Consider the following 19,815-nt stretch of genomic DNA (forward strand, 5'->3'; position numbering starts at 1 on the left):
AAAGTATGTTTGTTTAGGCTGAAGTTCCTCTTTAATGAGGGAGGAAGGAACAAGCATAATTTGTGACTAAGGCCTGAGCCTCACTCAATATGCATTTATACACAGGTCTACTTTAACATGCTAAGCATTATCATGCATACTTGAAATACCACTTTGCAATCCTTTCCATGCAGATACATCTGTAATGGCAAAAGGACTTATTCTGAAGAATTATAGGAGGCAACTTATATAGAGGATTAAAATTAGAGCTCAGCTAGGAAAACCATCAGCAACCAGGTAATACAGTAGTTTCATTATAATGCTCAACTCTATGCAAGAGAACAAGAAGCAAGCCAAGTAAGAATAATTCAAACTTTACCAGAGAGCTTTTTTTCTTCCCCTTAGGTAGTTTTCCAGTATGATTCCAGCAACCGTCCTTCCCTTTCCAACACCAGCACCATCTCCAATTAGAAATCCAGCTCGTTGTCCACTAGGTAGTACTACTTCATGTTGCTGTGGAAGAGAACAAAACATATAAAAGATGCTAAGAAACATGTAGTCTATGGAAGAGATGGGCCTTTTCTGTACTTCTCTAAATTACCTGGCAAGCATATGTAATGGCTTCAAGTTGCAGGGCAGAGAGCATGCCACTGTCAATGACAGACTTGGGTAGGGACAGAGTGTAGGTGATGTCTGGTGGGGGTACACTGGACAGAGTGCTAGTCTCCACTACACGATCGGGGTGTTGAATACCAATTTTAGCTTTAGAAAAAACAAACACAAATTAGACATGTCAGAAAAGATATTACTCAGTTTAATCTTGGAAGGCACTGACAATTCAACATTTAGGGCTCAGACGCACTAGAAGTGCTTTTCTGAGCGCTTTTTTTTAGCCATCAGCGTTTTTTGAGAGCATTTCAACCTCCTAGCATTAAATTTCCCCAGGATTTCTGTGCAAAAAGATTAAATTAATTTCAAATAATTTTCAAGCTTTTTTTTTTTTATTTTGTACTTCCTTTTTGTTAATATTGAATTCAATACAGGTTATTGTATTGTATTTGAAAAAAACTGAGCTAGAATAAAGGAAGTGTATGACTTGACTGAATACAAATATGTTGGTTATAAAAATACAAAATTGTATTGCATTCCGTACAAAAAAATTAGTTTGTCGGCAGATGTTGATGATGCTGCGGGACTCTGGCGTCATGAACAATAATGATGACGTCATCAAGCCGCGTCCCTGTAAACAGTAGCCCGTAGCTGTACGGCGGAGGAGAGTGCATGGTCATCGCTGGAGAGAGAGCCCCGGTGAGTAGTACCTCCACTCCTCTAACAGCACCAAGGAAGGGGTTCGCAATGGAGGGGGGGGGGGGGGGGTCGGACTGAAGGGAGGGAGGATCAGAGGGGGGAAGAATAGGAACGGAGGGGGGATCAGGGAGGAGGAAAGAAGGAAGGGGGGGACATGCCACCGCACTGCTCAGCCAGGCCGGCTTCATGTGGGCTTCCCTGGGACTGATAGGTGCAGGTTGGCACACTGTGGGTAGCACAGATCACTACCCACAGTGTGTTGACAGGCATCCATCAGTCCCAGGGAAGCTCACAGAAGCAAAAAAAAAAAAAAAGCAGAGGCGGCAGCGCAGAGCAGCTAGAAAGCTCCCTGGCAGCATGGACGAGCCTGACTCAATACTGATTTCAGCAAGTTTTAGCTGGACATTAACGCTAGGGAGGTTAAAAAAAAGCTCCTACTGACTTACATTAAAATCGGTGTAAAATTGTGATTTTAATGTAAGTCAATGGGAGCATGTACATGTCCAAAGTGCACCCTATCCATAAAGTGATCGATTTTCCAATTATAAGTCTGCAAAATTGATCACTTTATCGAGCGGGAGCCGATCGGACATGTCGGAAATAATCGCCCGTTTCCCGTGAATCGGGCAGGAAATTGCATCGAGTGTATTAAGCACAAGATATACCGTAGGCATGTAAGCCACAGTATGTATAGTGTAAGATGTTACACCGTGTTCATATTAATAGTAGAGAAGATATAGTCTGTGCTGGTCTCTGCTATAGTAATCTGTCTCAAACCTTCCCCCACTACCTCTAATAATGCCTGGTACACACCATGCAATTTCCAGTCAGATCAACAGGTTTTCAATCGATTTTCTACAGATGTGATTGGAAAATCAATCAGAAAAAAACAATCAGAAACCTGATCAGACCGGTTAGAAATGATTGATTCGACCAGCCGATCTGAGGGGAAATTGCGTGGTGTGTACCAGGCATAAAGCGTTAAACTGATCAAAAGAAAAATTAGATAACATTGGGGTATATTCACTAAACTGCAGCCAGTAGAGTAATGTGCTTAAAATCTTATGCCTAGTACACACCATGCAATTTCCCCTGAGATAGACTGGTTGAATTGATTATTTCCAACAGGTCCAATCTGATTTTGTGTAGAAGTAATCAGAAAAACAATTAGATCAGACCTGTTGGAAATAATAAATTAGACCTGCCTATCTGACGGGAAATTGCATGGTGTGTACCAGGCATTAGGCACAACGAGAAGAGCATAATGCATTGTGTGTGAATACACCCCATTGTATTATAGAATGAAAGCAAATTTAATTTTATCTTCTGACTTGGAACTATGCCAAACTCCCCACCAGACAGAGCCACTGAACCACACCAACAAGGCGCCCATACGCTTTTTGGTTTTTCCCGGCAGATCCAATCAGTGTGATAAAATCTGGCAGAGATCGATGCCCCAACATGAGTGCCTGATAGAAAAATGGATTGCTCGAGATATAAAGATCTTGCTTGAAAGAGGGCGGGTGTGGAGTCATAGATTTGCGTCCCAGGCCCCCCCCCCCCCCCCCCCCCATTTAAAATGGTTCTCCCCAGGACCCTTGCAGAGTGTTGGCAGTAGAACACACACTCACCTGTCTGTTCTCCTGTGTCCTTTCTCCACTCCTGCTGGTAAGCCTGTTGTTGTGATCTGGAGGCGTGCATGTCACGTGACTACATACATGCTGTGGGGTCACGGGGGAACAGGTCGCCAGCAGGGATAGAGACAAGTCACAGGAGGAGTGTGTCAGCGGGTAGGTGTGTGTGCTCTGCTGCCAACAATCTGCAAGGGCCCTAAAGGGAGCTCTAGATGGGGGGCTGTAAGCCCAGTTGCATTGATTCTGTGCAGCACTGCTACAGTTGTGCATGAAGTGGAACATGGTCAGATGTGCAGGAGGGTCCTGGGCAGCAGCGGAGGACCATAGGATGGTGTGGGGAGCCTCTGGAGGATCCTTAGGTATGTATTTGATTTTGGTTTAGAGGTTCACCTCGGGTTCTCTTTAAGCATGGCAGGAAGAGTTGGGGCAGAACTCTATGATAAATAACAACACCTCTACATCATGTAGTCCTGAGATTTGTAAAAAAAAACAAAAAAAAAACAACTCATTGAGCTTGGAGAAAAGGGTTTGGAAGATTACAAAAGTATTTGCAAACTCAATCTTTGTATGCATTACCAAACGTACGTCCCTTCTGTCCCCTAAAAATACACACAGTAGCTAAGCTGACTAGAAAACCGAAGTGCAGTAATCAGATTACACATTCCAGAAGCCTGAAATGGTCTATAAAAAGACACTTAAGGCTGCTTACACACCAAGACGTTACAGGCGCACGTTAGTGCGCCTGTAACGCTCCCCCAACGCACAGCAATGTAACACAAGTGGGCTGTTCACACAGCCCACATTGCGTTACATGTAACGCTGCACGTTCTCCGCAAAGTGCAGCATGCTACGGCGTTGGAGCGGCTATAGCCGCATTCGACTGTTTGCACATGCGCAGTGGGGGGCGGAGAGGAGGCGGGGAGAGCCAGCTACAGTAGCCGCGCACATGGCTACTTAATATTCACTGCACTGGCGGGCGCTGATTGGCCGGCGGGACCACGTGATGCGGAGTGTCTCGCTCCGCATCACGTGGACCCGCTGGCCAATCAGCGCCACTCTGGGAGACATTATAGGAATCGAGCCGCCTAACGCGGCTCACTCTACCGTCGCCTCTTGCAGCACCATACGTTGTGTTAGGTGCACGTTATGCGACCTTAATGTAGCACCTAACGCAACGTCTTGGTGTGCAAGTAGCCTAAAGGAAACCTAAGGTGAGAGTGATATGAAAGCTGCCATATTTATTTTCTTTTGAACAATGCAAGTTGCCTGGCTGTCCCTCCTGATCCTGTGTTAGTTTTTTTTTTTCCCCTCATAAAATGTGAACATTGATGAAAATGGGCTGTCAAATTTAATGCAAATTCCCATGCAGGGAAATTTCACACAAAGTGCTCAAGTGTGAACCCTGCAGCAGTGTCAATTTGGATACATTAATAAAATCACAAATTATTTGTACTACCATCAGTGTTCCAGTTAAAAAGATTCTATCACTTCCTGTTCCCAAAGACATAACAGGATAAGGGAAATCTCAACAGTAACAATAACAAGGAAAAAAATACCTCTAAGGGCCCATTCACACTTGCTGATCGCAAAACACTAGCGATTTTGCTAGCGTTTTGCTGTGGCGTTTTTTGGCGATTAACATAACAAAAAAAATCACCATTCACACCTGGCGATTTTTTAGCCATCGCATTTTGCGCTTCTCTAGCACTAAAACGTGAATGCCGGGAAATCGCCTGAAAATGGTGCAGGCTACGCGTTTGTGTTTAGCATTTTTTGGGGCGATTTGCGGCAATTAGCGCAAATCGCCCAAATGAGAACGGGCCCATAGACTTTTATTACCCTAGCGCTTTAAAAAGCGCTAGCGTTTTGCCGAAATCGACTGCAAAATGCTCAAGTGTGAATGGGCCCTAAGCGTTTTTAACCTTTCAAAGTCCCATCCACAGACACCACAAGACAAGAATGTTTTAACCAGACTATCTCCTAAACCATGTGGCAAATGATTTGCTCCAATTTACTGGGATGTTAATGGACAAAATGATTACACGTAAATGTAAAAAAATAAAAATTTCCAGGTAACATAACAGATTTACCGGCTGTAGACATGCACCCATTCGCAAAGTTCAGTAAACTTTCTTTTCCACTCAGTTAAAGTACCCCGAAAGGAAAATATTATACCCCCAAAAATAATTTAACAATAGGGTATACATGAAATTTATCGGTAAACGCAAGAGGATTTGTCAGAAACCATGAAATCCTATTTATGGTAACCATGGTATCAGAAAATTTTGCAGCTCTGAAAACTCAAAAATGCTACAAAAACAATAGGACTAATCCACAGAAAGGTCTCATAATGGAGTCTGCAAATGCAAGCTACACAAACTTGCTAATCAAAATTAATTTTAAACAATTTTCTGACAAAGTGTAATATTCTTCTGTAAAATGCTTTGCATGAATCCAATAATAGATAAATAAATAAATAATAAAAAGAACTAAAAGCCACTCAGTAAAACCATGCAGTCTCAGAAAAAGAAGGCAATGCTCACATTTATAAGGCTGGTAATCTGCGTATGTCTCTGTGTGCCCCAGCTCCTCTATGTCTTCATCTTCTGCCTCAGGCTCCTCCACATTCTGAGTCTGATTCACAAGAAAATGCAACAAAGCACGAACACCATGAAAACAGTGGCAAATGAAAAAGATTTTACATATACATGACATGGTTTTTGGTTTTCTTACCCGCTGCGGTACAGCTGGTGTAGTACTTATTAGAGACTCAAAATCCTCAAATCGGTCCAATACAGGAAACAGCCGACTGGAGGGAAAGAGCTAAAGGTAGAGGGAAAAAAATAGTGAAATTAAATATTCATCATTTAGGTAAGACATAGGAAAAAAAACAAAAAACAAACAAACCAAAAAAATAATCAAATCACACTTTCATTATACAGTAGTAGAAAGATATGCACAGCTGAAATGTAAATACTTTTTGTGCAGTGCACACTATATGATGCACAGGTGTGGACATCAAAGCAGTAAAATGTAATAGCTATAGGCTCACTATAAACCAGGGGCTCTAGATGTGCAGCCTTGCCCCCTGGGGCAAAAAGAGATGATTTGCATATTCAGAGTGATGCATCATGGAAGTAGCAGTGAAGCACACCTGCTGTTGCCGTTTGGTGATGTGCCAGGCTAGGATCCAGCAGTACTCCGGACCAGTCAGCATGCAGTAGAGATGAAGCCGGCACCATCCAAGTAAATTTATGCTCTTTTATTGTAGACATAGCATTACAGAAAGTCTAAGCAACGTTTCAAGGCTTAACGCCTCTTTATCAAGCTATTGCTGAATGTCAATCACATTATACACAGTTACACATGGGTTTATATAGGATACATGGTTATGCAGCAGCCAATAGAATTCAAACTTTCCTCCACACCAATCATAACAGTCCACCAACTGCCGGACCTGATGGGGAACTTACAGGCTACTGCTGTATAGGTCCATTCATATGTGATCCCTCCCATCTCCAACACCCACCTCCGTGCCCGTCCATCACCGCCCACGGCAGACCTGACAGGAGACTGAGCAGGAAGACGTGCATATGGACCTATAAAGCAGTAGCCTGTAAGTTCCCCATCAGGTCCGGCACCAGGGTGTTAACAACCCAAGTCTAAAGCCACACTTTCAATTATAATTGGCCAAATCACTGACCAATTTTACCACCTCCATGTAGTATGAGAGTTTACCTACACAATCTGCTCATGGCATTCAATATCTGTTGACTCTTATACTACATGGAGGTGGTAAAATTGGTAATTGATTGGCCAATCATAGTTCAAGGTGTGTACCAAGCTGTACACACATCCAATTTTGTTTGGCCAATTACCTCCTCCATGTAGCACGAGGGCCAACAGATTTTGAATACTATGAACAGATTGTTCAGGTAAGCTCTCTACTACATGAAAGTAGTAAAATGGGGCAGTCTTTGGCCAATCAAATTTGGATGTGTGTATTCACCCTAAAACTACTACATACTTTCAATTATGATTGGCCAATCACTGACCAATTTTACCACCTCCATGTACCAGGAGGGTCAACAGATATTGAATACTACAGTTGTTTGCAAAAGTATTCAGCCCCCTTGAAGTTTTCCACATTTTGTCACATTACTGCCACAAACATGAATCAATTTTATTGGAATTCCACGTGAAAGACCAATACAAAGTGATGTACACGTGAGAAGTGGAACGAAAATCATACATGATTCCAAACATTAACAAAAAAAATAACTGCAAAGTAGGGTGTGCGTAATTATTCAGCCCCCTGAGTGAATACTTTGTAGAACCACCTTTTGCTGCAATTACAGCTGCCAGTCTTTTAGGGTATGTCTCTACCAGCTTTGCACATCTAGAGACTGAAATCCTTGCCCATTCTTCTTTGCAAAACAGCTCCAGCTCAGTCAGATTAGATGGACAGCGTTTGTGAACAGCAGTTTTCAGATCTTGCCACAGATTCTCGATTGGATTTAGATCTGGACTTTGGGCCATTCTAACATGGATATGTTTTGTTTTAAACCTTTCAATTGTTGCCCTGGCTTTATGTTTAGGGTCGTTGTCCTGCTGGAAGGTGAACCTCCGCCCCAGTCTCAAGTCTTTTGCAGACTCCAAGAGGTTTTCTTCCAAGATTGCCCTGTATTTGGCTCCATCCATACTCCCACAAATTATATGCTCACAAGTTCTCAATCTTGCATATCAAATTTTATTAGTATCAAAATTACACACAGTTCCTATAAACATACCCCCCCTGCCCCCCCTCCCCCCTAAAAAAAACCTGCCTAGAACTTGGAGCGCTCCTCCCATTCACACACCACGCACACAGAAACAGTCCTTGGCCAGATATATTGCTGTCAGCTAATATTGCACGACTCCGAATTCCACATTTCCAAAGTAGGCACATAGTCTTCAGTTTGCTATAGCATCCCTTGGATTGCATTATCTTCCAACAATCTCAATTAAACAGTCGACTTTGATTATTTTGCCTCATGCAGTCCATCCTGGGGCATTGCCCCATCAGTGGTTAACCTATAGCAATTACCGCTTGGACCAATCGGTCAGGCTTTGTTCGTGAATATCAATTACATTGCTACATTTGTGTAGTGTTCCTTTAAAGTTTAGCCACACTGCTAAGCAGCACTCACCACCTCTTTAATCCCCTCACACTGTTTCCGACTCCACGGGCTTGTGGCTGCGGCGTCCCGCTGCTCACGCTGCCCTGATGTGCAACTTCTGGGGCTTTGATGAGATGTTTACTCTGGCCGGCCAGGTTCTGTGTTCTGTATTCCACTTGCATGGAGGGTAACGCCAAGCTCCACGCTCTCACTCTGCCAGGCTCGGTGACCACGCCTGCATACGCATTACACCTACTTGGTCACGTGGGCTTCATTAGTGCATCATGCTGTTAGTCTCAAAGAGGGGGCGTTCTGTCAGCCCATTTATTCTCGTCATCTACGCCTTCCTAATGGGGCGGCTCCTATTTTTTCTTCAGGCATGCGCTGCTTACTTGTCTTAGGGCTTGTTTCCACTGTTGCGACGCGATTTCGGCCGCATTCCGACGCTTGTAAAAACGCATGCGGATGTGTTTCCACATGCGTTTTTACCCGCGATTTCGCCTGCGATTTCGCATGGCAGGGTGCCATGCGAAATTAACCATGACACTGCCAGGGCTAAATAAAATTGAAAAAGGTGCGAAATCGCACGCGAAATCGCGGGTAAAAACGCATGCGTTTTTACTATTAAATACATTAGCGGCGATTCGCACGGATTCCCGACGCAGGCGAAATCGTTGGCTCTTTTGTGCGTTTTTTTCACGCTGAAAAAAACGCACCTCAACAACGCTACAGTGGAAACAGGCCCATCCACTTGTATTACATGTGCGGATCTGCATGCGTTGGACGCATGCAGATTCGCGATAGTGGAAACGAGCCCTGAGTATTAAGATCTGTTACATTTTGTCCATCCCAATAGCTCTCATAAATATTTCCATTTCATTACATAATCTATGGCTACAGCAGAACATCTTGATGTACGCTAGACTATGAAAAATTGATTTATACATATATATATATATATATATATATATATATATATATATATATATATATTTATTAATTCCATGTCACTCACATCTTGCTCCCCACACACATACAATCTATATTATCACTACGACGTTACATCCCACACCATAAAAGGCATACAAAGACGAACCCACTCTATATATTGCTATTCCTAGCATTATTCTATCACCTTTTTGGGTGAGTATGTGTGTGTATATGGCATCAAATACGGTGGCAATGACCCAATCTTACACATTGCTTTCAATCAATCTGGCAAAAACACTGCCAGATTGAAATCTGCGTTTAGACCTCCTGGATATAGTGTTCCCAGGCTATATATCCACCGACTCTCAACCTGATATAATGTTTTTTCATAATCTCCTCCCCTTAAACTTTGCCTTGGCTTACTAATAGCTTTAAACCTCATCAAATTTGAATTGCTGTTATGAAACACTGCAAAATGGGTGCCTAAAGGGCTATCTTCATTTGCATCTTTTATGTTTTCCACATGCTAACCTATCCGCTTTTTAAGTAATCTGCCCGTCATGCCAACATATTTTAAGCCACATGGGCATGTAATCATATATATCACTCCTACTGTGTTGCAATACATAAATGTCCTTATATCATAATGTTTGTCTCCTTTTGCGTTCTCAAAAGTTTTAGTTGGTGGCTGGAGAGTGTAATGGTTAAGGGCTCTGCCTCTGACACAGGAGACCAGGGTTCGAATCTCGGCTCTGCCTGCTCAGTAAACCTGCACCTATTCAGTAGGAGACCTTGGGCAAGTATCCCTAACACTGCTACTGCCTATAGAGCGCGTCCTAGTGGCTGCAGCTCTAACGCTTTGAGTCCACCAGGAGAAAAGCGCGATATAAATGTTCTGTGTTTGTTTGTTGTTTGTTTACTTTTTTCCACTAATTTACAGTAGGTACACTTACCACACGGGTACATTCCAGCTGGGATTGGTCCCAGGAAACCCCTACTCTACACCCCTGTTCTTTTTGGTCTAGAATATACCTCAGTTCTTTCCAAGGCATCCTTTAAGTTTGGGGCCCTCCTGGCTGTCATTGCCGGGTAGGATTCCACAATTTTTGCAAGGACAGGGTCCCTTCCCAAGACATGCCAGTGCTTATAGAGTATTGATCCAAGTTGGGGACAATGTGATCCATATCTCTTTATTAGTCGTACTTTGTCATCTTTCTTTTTCTTTTTTAAGGAAGTCTCCCAATCTAAAACCATGGCTCTATTTTTAGCCTAGTCTAGCACCTGATCGGGGTACCCTCTTTTTTGAAACCTGTTACACATTTTTTCAACTTCTACCTGAAAATCCTCTTCCAGTGAACAACTTCGCCTAATTCTGACCAATTGCCCGTATGGGTTCCCCCATTTTTGGGCTGTTGGGTGGAAACTGTCCCCGTGTAGGTAAGTGTTCCCCACTGTCTCTTTTCGACACACACTTGTCTCCCTTTTCCCCATCCCTTTCTTGATCTTCATATCCAAGAAGGTTATGCTCTGTAATAGTGTAAGTTATTTTTAGATTTCGAGCATTATTATTCAAATCTGCCAGAAAGGTGGACTCTGCACCTCTCCAGACCAGGACGACGTCAACCACATATCTGAGCCAGAGGGCCGCGTGCGCGCCAAAGTCGGCCCTGACAAACATCCTGTCGCTCCCAGGCGCCTAGGTGTAAACATGCATACGCCGGCGCCCACGTGGCCCCCATCGACGTCCCCCTGGCCTGTCTGTACAGAACTCCATCCGCCAAAAAACAATTATGTGTTAAAAGTAGTTCTAATAAATCCATAATCACTTGATTTTTTCCATTAGAAGTCCCAATTTTTTGTTTTAGATAATACCTTACTGCCTCCATCCCTACTTCATGTGGGATGGAGCTATATAGGGACTCGATATCTATGCCCACGAGATAATCATTCTCCTGAACCTCAAAATCCTCCAACATGATTAACAAGTCACGTGTATCTTGTTCTACAATGCCTTTTATATTTTCATCAATGAATGTCCCAACTTTTTCAAGGGGGCCTTCAATTGCAGATACAATAGGGCATCCAGGCGGACACACTTTGCGTTTATGTATCTTTGGTATTAAATATAAACATGGCATTTTATACGTTTTAGTTTTCATAAAACCGTATTCACCTGCCGTTATTAATTCGTTTGTCAATGCTTCATCCAAGATCATATCCCTCTTTTTAATTATATCAGGAAAAGGATTATCCAGTAGTTTTACATAGGCGTCTTCATACACCAACTGTCTCTTCATTTCAAAATACGCCTCCTTGGACCACAAAATTATGTTTTCACCTTTGTCACTCCCTCTAATTACTATCTCATCGTTTTCTTTCAGCTCATCCAAGGCTCTGCTTTCTTTCTCTGTAAGATTATCCCTATTTTTTCCCCATCAGATTTTTTCTAAATCTTGCGACACCAGTTCAGAAAACAGTTAAATGTTTTTATCAGATGAAATTCAGTGCATGAATTTGGATTTTCTTTTTAAAGCTGTAGGTGCAATTGATTCCTCCCTGTCTGGTCCTGAAAGTTCTATCTCACCTTCATCCATTAAACCCTCCAAATTTTTTAGCACCTCTCTTTCTTTTAATGACATAACTACAATTTCTTCCAAGTCATCCTGAGTTGACTCCCGTTCGGCCAGATTTTGCTTTGAATACATCTTTTTCAAAAGAACCCTTCTTAAAAACAATACACAAATGTAGCAATGTAATTGATATTCACGAACCAAGCCTGACCGATTGGTCCAAGCGGTAATTGCTATATGTTACCCACTGACGGGGCAATGCCCCAGGATGGACTGCAAGGCCCCAGGATGGAGGCAAAATAATCAAAGTGGACTGTTTAATTGAGATTGGTGGAAGATAATAAGATCATACTAGTATGTTAGAATATGCAATCCAAGGGATGCTATAACAAACTGAAGACTATGGCCTCAATTCACTAAGATCATGCTAGAGATAATAAGGCAAGAGAAAACTTACCTCCACACGTGAGAGTTATCTTACCTCTTCATTCCTTAAAGGGACACTTAAGTCAAACAACTCACCTGGGGCTTCCAATAGCCCCCTGCAGCTGTCCGGTGCCCTCGCCGTCTCCCTCCAATCGTCCTGGCCCCGCCGGCAGCCACTTCCTGTTTTGGTGACAGGAGCTGACACGCTGGGGACGCGAGTGATTCTTCGCGTTCCTGACCACAATAGCACCATCTATGCTGCTATAGCATATGTCATATACCATATAGCAGCATAGATGGTGCTATTGTGGCCAGGAACGCGAAGAATCACTCGCGTCCCAAGCCTGTCAGCTCCTGTCACCGAAACAGGAAGTGGCTGCCGGCAGGGCCAGGAGGATTGGAGGGAGACGGCGAGGGCACCGGACAGCTGCAGGGGGCTATTGGAAGCCCCAGGTGAGTAAAACTCATTTTTTTTTTTACTTAAGTGTCCTTTTAAGTTACCTCTCCTGTAGTTAATTTACCTCCTCTGTAGTTAATTTACCTCGTCTGTAGTTAATTTACCACCTCTGTAGTTATTTTCACAAGCAGCTAATTAACAGCTTGTCTTTAACTCTGGAGTTATTTTAAGGATTGGAGAGTTAATTTAAAGACAGAAGAGTTAACTTTAGGCTTGCCTGAGGTAAAATGTTTCCTGAATACTACATGCCTTATCACCATGGTAACAACTCTAGAAGAGTTATTAAAGACAGGAGATAAGTTTAGTGAATTGAGGCCTATGTGCCTACTTTAGAACGGTTTGTAAGTGGAATTCAGAGTCGTGCAATATTAGCCGACAGCAATATATCTGGCCAAGGACTGTGTTTCTGTGTGCGTGGTGTGTGAATGCGAGGAGCGCTCCAAGTTCTAGGCAGGGTTTTTTTTAGGGGGGGAGCGGGGGGTATGTTTATGGGACCTGTGTGTAATTTTGATACTAATAAAATTTGATATGCAAGATTGAGAACGTGTGAGCATATAATTTGTGTACAGTCTTTAGCAATCAAAGTTCTCCTCCTTTTTGGAGTTCATGCAAAGTAATTGAAGACTGGTTCTCCAGGATTATTATACAGTTCTATCCATATTCTCATCAACTCTGACCAGCTTCCCTGCCCCTGCTGAAGAGAAGCACCCCCAGAGCATGATGCTGCCACCACCATATTTGACAGTAGAGATGGTGTGTTCTGAGTGATGTGCAGTGTTCGTTTTCTAAAACACACAGCGTTTTGCATTTTGGCCAAAAAGTTCCATTTTGGTCTCATCTGACCAGAGCACCTTCTTCCACATGGTTGCTGTGTCCCCCACATGGCTTGTGGCAAACTGCAAACAGGACTTCTTATGCTTCTCTGTTAACAATGGCTTTCTTCTTGCCACTCTTCCATAAAGGCCAACTTTGTACAGTGCACGACTAATAGTTGTCCTATGGACAGATTCCCCCACCTGAGCTGTAGATCTCTGCAGCTCGTCCAGAGTCACCATGGGCCTCTTGACTGCATTTCTGATAAGCGCTCTTCTTGTTCGGCCTGTGAGTTTAGGTGGACGGTCTTGTCTTGGTAGGTGTACAGTTGTGCCATACTCCTTCCATTTCTGAATGATCGCTTGAACAGTGCTCTGTGGGATGGTTCAAGGCTTTGGAAATCTTTTTGTAGCCTAAGCCTGCTTTAAATTTCTCAATAACTTTATCCCTGACCTGTCTGGTGTGTTCTTTGGACTTCATGGTGTTGTTGCTCCCAATATTCTCTTAGAGAACCTCTGAGGCCGTCACAGAGCAGATGTATTTGTACTGACATCAGATTACACAAAGGTGCACTCTATTTAGTCATTAGCACTCATCAGGCAATGTCTATGGGCAACTGACTGCACTCAGACCAAAGGGGGCTGAATAATTACGCACACCCCACTTTGTAGTTATTTAGCTGTAAAAAAAATGTTTGGAATCATGTATGATTTTCGTTCCACTTCTCACGTGTACACCACTTTGTGTTGGTCTTTCACAGGGAATTCCAATAAAATTGATTCCTGTTTGTGGCAGTAATGTAAAAAAATGTGGAAAACTTCAAGGGGGCCAAATACTTTTGCAAACCACTGTATAAACAAATTATGCAGGTAAGCTTTCATACTGCATGGAAGAAGTAAAATTGGACAATCATTGGCCAACCAAATTGGATGTGTGTTTGCACACCAAGGCCTAGTACACACTTTCAATTATGACTGGCAAACCCCTGATCAAATTTACCACCTCCGTGTAATGTGAGGTTCAACAGATATTGAATACTATGAATAGTTGCGTAACTAAGCTCTCATACTACATGGAGGTGGCAAAATTGGTCAGTGATTGGCCAATAAAAAAATAAGGTGTGTACCAGACTTTAGAGCTTCCTCCAAAATCCAATCAGAGCAGCTCTTGGCAAATGGGTGATCAAGTGACAAGCATGAATAAATGTCCATAACAAGTAATTTGGCAACATTATGAATAAACAGATAGAATACATAAAACTGCAATAAAATGTATTTGGGCCAATGCTCAATTGACAGATAAATGTATTTGGGTGTTTAATATTTGCAATTTGCAAGATTTGGGGGGGGGGGGGGTATAAAGCCCTCGTTCTGTCGCGGGAATGCGGCATTTCACCTCTGCTCATATTGCTTAGGCTAAATAGCAGGTAAAAAGAAGTATTTTCGCTTCAGATTCTCTTTAAGCATGTGAGGGGGGGGGGGGGGCTTGGGTGGTCCATCAGCTAGAAATCTACCCCCCACCCCCTTTTGCCACTGATCGAATCTGCCAGAGAAAGAGTATGGGCACCTTAAGACGGATTCCCACTTGGGATGTCCAGATACAGACATCTCGGGCAGGAATACACTCCGTGAGAGAGGGATCAGCACCCCTATCAGTCTGTTTCTGTTTTTCAACTCTCCCCCATCCATACATCTACTGCTATAGGCCATTTGGTAACTGCTGTTCTGTGCCAAAAAGCAGCACTAGTTTTATTGTGGCCGCATATCTTTTGGGTTGCCATACAACCTCTTTGTATTTAAGTGGATGCTTTTCTGGTGGGTTCGGGTATTTCAGCCATGGCTTCCTTGGGAAGGGGATGGGTGGTTTAGCTGCACCAGCTATGTAAATGGCTGCGGACCTCAACCTTACTTCGGTTGCTTAGTGATCTGCTGGGTACATGCGACTTCCTGCTAGGGCGGGTTCATTTGCCGTGGCGGCTCTTGGATTGGTCCCTGCACTCGCTTGTCTATAAGGGCAAATTCGTTTCTTTCGGCGACTTGGCTCACATCACTGGACTAGTTGGTGAGTCTCTGAGTGTATTTGGCTTCCCCTATTATAGAGCTTCATGTTTAATTTCACATGCAACAGTCTGATCATACATGTGTCTTTTTAAAGGTACTATATTTTCATTGATATATTTTTCTATTTTCTGTTGCTTTGATTGGTGGGTCCTTCTGACACTGCAGTTCCCTACCCGGTTCCACTGCTGTAGGGTGTGTTTTACTGCTGGCATGGTGTGTCTTGTTTGCTGGTTCACACTGCAACAGCTTTTTCTAAGCACTTGTGCTTTGAAAAGCTCTTGCCATTTGTAATGCTATAGGTGATTTTTAGAAAACCCCATAGCTCACGTGAGAACACACACATAGCATTACATTAGCAAGAGCTTTTAAAATCACAAGCTCTTAGAAAAAGCTCTTGCAGTGTGAACCAGAACTAATGGCTATTAAAGGTAACCTCCTTCACGTGTAATCTGTTTGCTTGCAATAAGTAGGTGTGTATAAAAAGGTCCATGAGTTTCTAGACTCCTTGACAGACCCTTCCATCTTTCATCCAGTGCTGCACTGATGTTTTTTGAATTCAAAGTCATGAGGAGAGCAAACGAAATGTCAAAGGATCTGCAGGAAAAGGCAGTTGAACTCTATGAAACAGGAAAGGGATATAATAAAATATCAAAGGAATTGAGAATGCCAATCAGCAATGTTTAAACTCTAATAAAGAAGTGGAAAATTATGGGTTCTGTTGAAACCAAACTACGGTCAGGTAGACTAAATTAATTTTCAGCCACAACTGCCAGAATGCGAGGGTTGCGAGGAAAAACCCACAAATAACTTCAGGGGAAATGCAGGACTCTGAAAAATGTGGTGTGACAGTTTCAAGATGCACAATAAAAAAAAAGACACTTGAAGAAAGATGGACTGCATGGCCCAGTTACCTGAAGAAAGCCATTACTTTACAAATGCCTCAGACCTTTTGGCACAAAGTCATTTGGAGTGATGAAACTAAAATTAAACTGTTTGGCCTCAACTATAAATGCTACATTTGGAGGAGAGTCAACAAGGCATATGATGAAAGGTACACCTTTCCTATTGTGAAACATGGTGGTGGATCGCTGATGTTTTGGGGATGTGTTAGCTACAAAGGCACAGGAAATTTGGAAAATTTGGTCAGAATTGATGGCAACATAAATGCAGTACCGTAAGTTATCACAAAACACTGGAGGAAAATTTGCATTCATCAGCCAGGAGCTGAACATGGAACGTACTTGGACATTCCAACATAACAATGATCCAAAACACAATGCCAACTTGACCTGTCATTGGTTACAGCAAAATAAAGTGAAGGTTCTGGAGTGGCCACCTCAGTCTCCTGACCTCAAAACAATTGAGCCACTCTGGGGAGACCTCAAAACATGCAGTTCATGCAAGATTGCCCAAGAATTTCACGGGACTGGAGGCTTTTATAGCTAAGAAGATTGCGCAGCTTTACCGTGAAGATAAAGAGCCTGATGTACAACTACCACAAAAGACCTCAAACTATCAGATGGGGTCAATGCACGGCATTAAGAACTGGGATATGTAAACTTTTGATCAAGATCATTTAGGTTGTTCGCATAATGATTAGGATTTAAAAAGAGTAAACCGTTAATTGACAACAAATGGCTTCAGCCAGCCACTAACCCCAAGTAAAAGAAAAGTTTTTGTTTCATCGTTTATATTCTATGGAAAAAATGGTTAAGAAATAAATTCTGCCAGGGTATGTAAACTTATGAGCACAGCTGTACCTGGACAGGCTGAAACATTTAATATCAGCTGTTTCGGCCCACCATCTGGAGTATGAATGGTATTTGTTCAGCTCTGTGAGTGACTATTCTCTGCAAAAAATAAATATCTGCCAGGGTGGCTATTAGAGGTAGAGAAGCTAAAGATGCTTGAAGGCCTACCATCCATTTAGACATCTATGTAATCCAGCTAGCTGACAGCTGAGTCAGACTACCTTTATCACAGGTACAGGTGTGCTATAAACTAGCAGTTCAGGACATACATTTTTTTTTTTCCCCATGTACATGAAACGAAGTGGTGTATTATGGGCACTACTTCTCACTCATGTGATGATGACATTTGTAAGCGTGCTCTTTTTTTTAAGGTGATAAAAATTGTACTTAGTAAAGCTTTTTTTATAGGAAGGGCTCACTACATAAAACTAAGGTGAGAGGGATATGGAGGCTGCCATATTTACTTGTAAACAATGCCAGTTACCTGTCAGCCCTGTTGATCTTCTGGCAAAAGTGGTGTCTGAGTCAAAACCCTGGAACATGGAACAGGCGTATGGCTAATCCAGTAAAACCTGATTTGCTGGGACCTAAGGACTGAGTTTACTATATCCAGAGGTTTACTATATCAGTTTACTATACCAGGCATTACTCCCACTACTATACCCGGTTACTCCTTTATAATGTTGCTTAGCCGGGACCTGAACAGTAGTTTATTATACCCGAATGTTTACTATATCAGAGTTCACTATAATGAGATTATATTGTATATATATATATATATTACACACACACACACACACACACACACACACACACACACACACACACACACACACACACACACACAGAAAATATTGATCAAAATAAATACTGGCTATCGGAATGTAAAAAAATTTGCATGTGTGTATAAGGGCTTTCTTCTATATCTGATCAATGTCAGATCTGAAGATGGATCTGACAACTTGCTTACATAGCATCTCAGATGAAAATAGCATGTGTACCAGGCTTAAAAGTGTTCAATGTGAAAAAGAACCTCACAACACTGACACAGGTAGTCAAGTCTACACATACCACAATGTGTTTCTTTTAGCAAATAGAATGCAGCAGAATGATCACGTATAACTGCAGAAGAAACAATGTAAAGAAATTCACCGATGTGCTGGTATCCTGAGTGGGTGTGTTGACATCCCATATTGTCTGTAAACTGTTAAGACTGTCAGCTGGCAAAAAATCATCAGTGTCCGTGATGCCGGAGAGCGAGTCCGGGGAAGACAGGGCAGATCGGCTGGAGAAATCATTTAAAAAAACGGTGGGGTCCTAAGCAAAAGACAAATCAGAAGAAGCAAAATAAAATATGAAATGCAGTGAGAACAAGTAGCTACATAATCATACAGCAGTATAAAGAAAATACAATAGTAATATACCCAGAGTATATGGTAATATCCACATAAGGTTAATTGCCTTTGAAATTCCATACAACAGTATTGTGTACTAAACAGCATCTGAAAAAAAGGGAATTGATCATTCAGCATGGTGGAGTAGTGGTTAGCATTCTCCCCTTGCAGTGCTGAGTGCCCTGGTTCAAATCCCGGCCAGGGCACTATCTAACTATCAATGTATCTTATGGAGTTTGTATGTTCTCCCCGTGTTAGCCTTGGTTTTCGGTTTTCTCCGGTTTCCCCCCACATCCCAAAGACATACAAATAGGTTAATTGGCTTCCACTGAAATTGGCCCTAGACTACCATACATACACTACATGATACATACATAGACATATGGCTATGGTGCGAATTAGATTGTGAGCCCCTCTGAGGGACAGTTAGTGATAAGACAATATACTCTGTAAAGCGATGCAGAGGATGTCAGCACTATATTAATACTAAATTTATAATAATTCTATTACACACACAGAGTCTGAAGATTTGGTAAAGTCACCATATGTTTCACTATTCACTATTTCTACCAAACCTATGAGGACATCTCCTGTAAGACGGGAAAAAAGGAAATGAATTCAAGCAGATATTGCCTAGGTTGGATTACAGGAACATCTCCATGCAGCTGTTTTACTGGAATGCCACAATATAAAGTAAATCTGAATAAATTGCAGATCTGTTTTAAAGAGGCAAACACCCAGGAAAACCAAAGCACATTTGGCAATGGTACAAGAGTGGATAAAAGGGCAGACAAAGAAGTATGCACAGCTTCTATTCACCTATATGTAATTAGATTGACCTAGTGTAAAGAGGTGGGCACAATAATGCAATCCTCTCACTTAGCAGTAGTTTATCATCCTTCTGTGCAGCATATTCTAAGATCGCTGGCAGTAATCTGAGGGGATAGCGCTGCTAATTACAATTTCAGGTTCAAAAGCATTTATTAAATTATGAACAGTCTCAAATAATCACCAACATACAATATCAATACAATCAACAGTTTCTGATTCAACAAAAATCTCTATAAATTGTATAAATATAAATATAACAAGGTGTTCTAAGGTACAAGTTTACTGTTTACTATTCACTTTTGCTATTAATCAAGGTACAGTAACAAAGTGTCATCTGGTTTTGGTTTCATAATGTGCTGTACATATTACACTGCTATGAAAGTATGTGCTCAGGGCAAAACTGCTTTCCTTTTCTATGCAGGACTAGGGAAAAAAATATTATGGAAACCTATGAGCAGATCATTTTGCATTGTTCATACCTAAGCAAACACAAGTTTGGCTCA

The 19,815-nt window shown here is 42.1% G+C and overlaps 1 protein-coding gene across 6 annotated transcripts in view; it reads right to left on the reverse strand.

Annotated features, from left to right (window-relative positions):
- Window positions 1-19,815, reverse strand: part of SBNO2 (strawberry notch homolog 2) — a 199,278-nt gene that overhangs the window by 70,112 nt on the left and 109,351 nt on the right. For all 6 annotated transcript variants that reach the window (XM_068233982.1, XM_068233981.1, XM_068233980.1 and 3 more), the window contains 5 exons: window positions 18,240-18,404; window positions 5,655-5,744; window positions 5,465-5,555; window positions 581-741; window positions 359-492 (listed from right to left, as the gene is read on the reverse strand). In XM_068233982.1, the coding sequence (XP_068090083.1) occupies window positions 359-492; window positions 581-741; window positions 5,465-5,555; window positions 5,655-5,744; window positions 18,240-18,404 (641 nt within the window). The remainder of the gene's footprint in view (window positions 1-358; window positions 493-580; window positions 742-5,464; window positions 5,556-5,654; window positions 5,745-18,239; window positions 18,405-19,815) is intronic.

This window comes from Hyperolius riggenbachi, chromosome 1 (assembly GCF_040937935.1).
Source record: "Hyperolius riggenbachi isolate aHypRig1 chromosome 1, aHypRig1.pri, whole genome shotgun sequence".
Classification (NCBI taxonomy): domain Eukaryota; kingdom Metazoa; phylum Chordata; class Amphibia; order Anura; family Hyperoliidae; genus Hyperolius; species Hyperolius riggenbachi.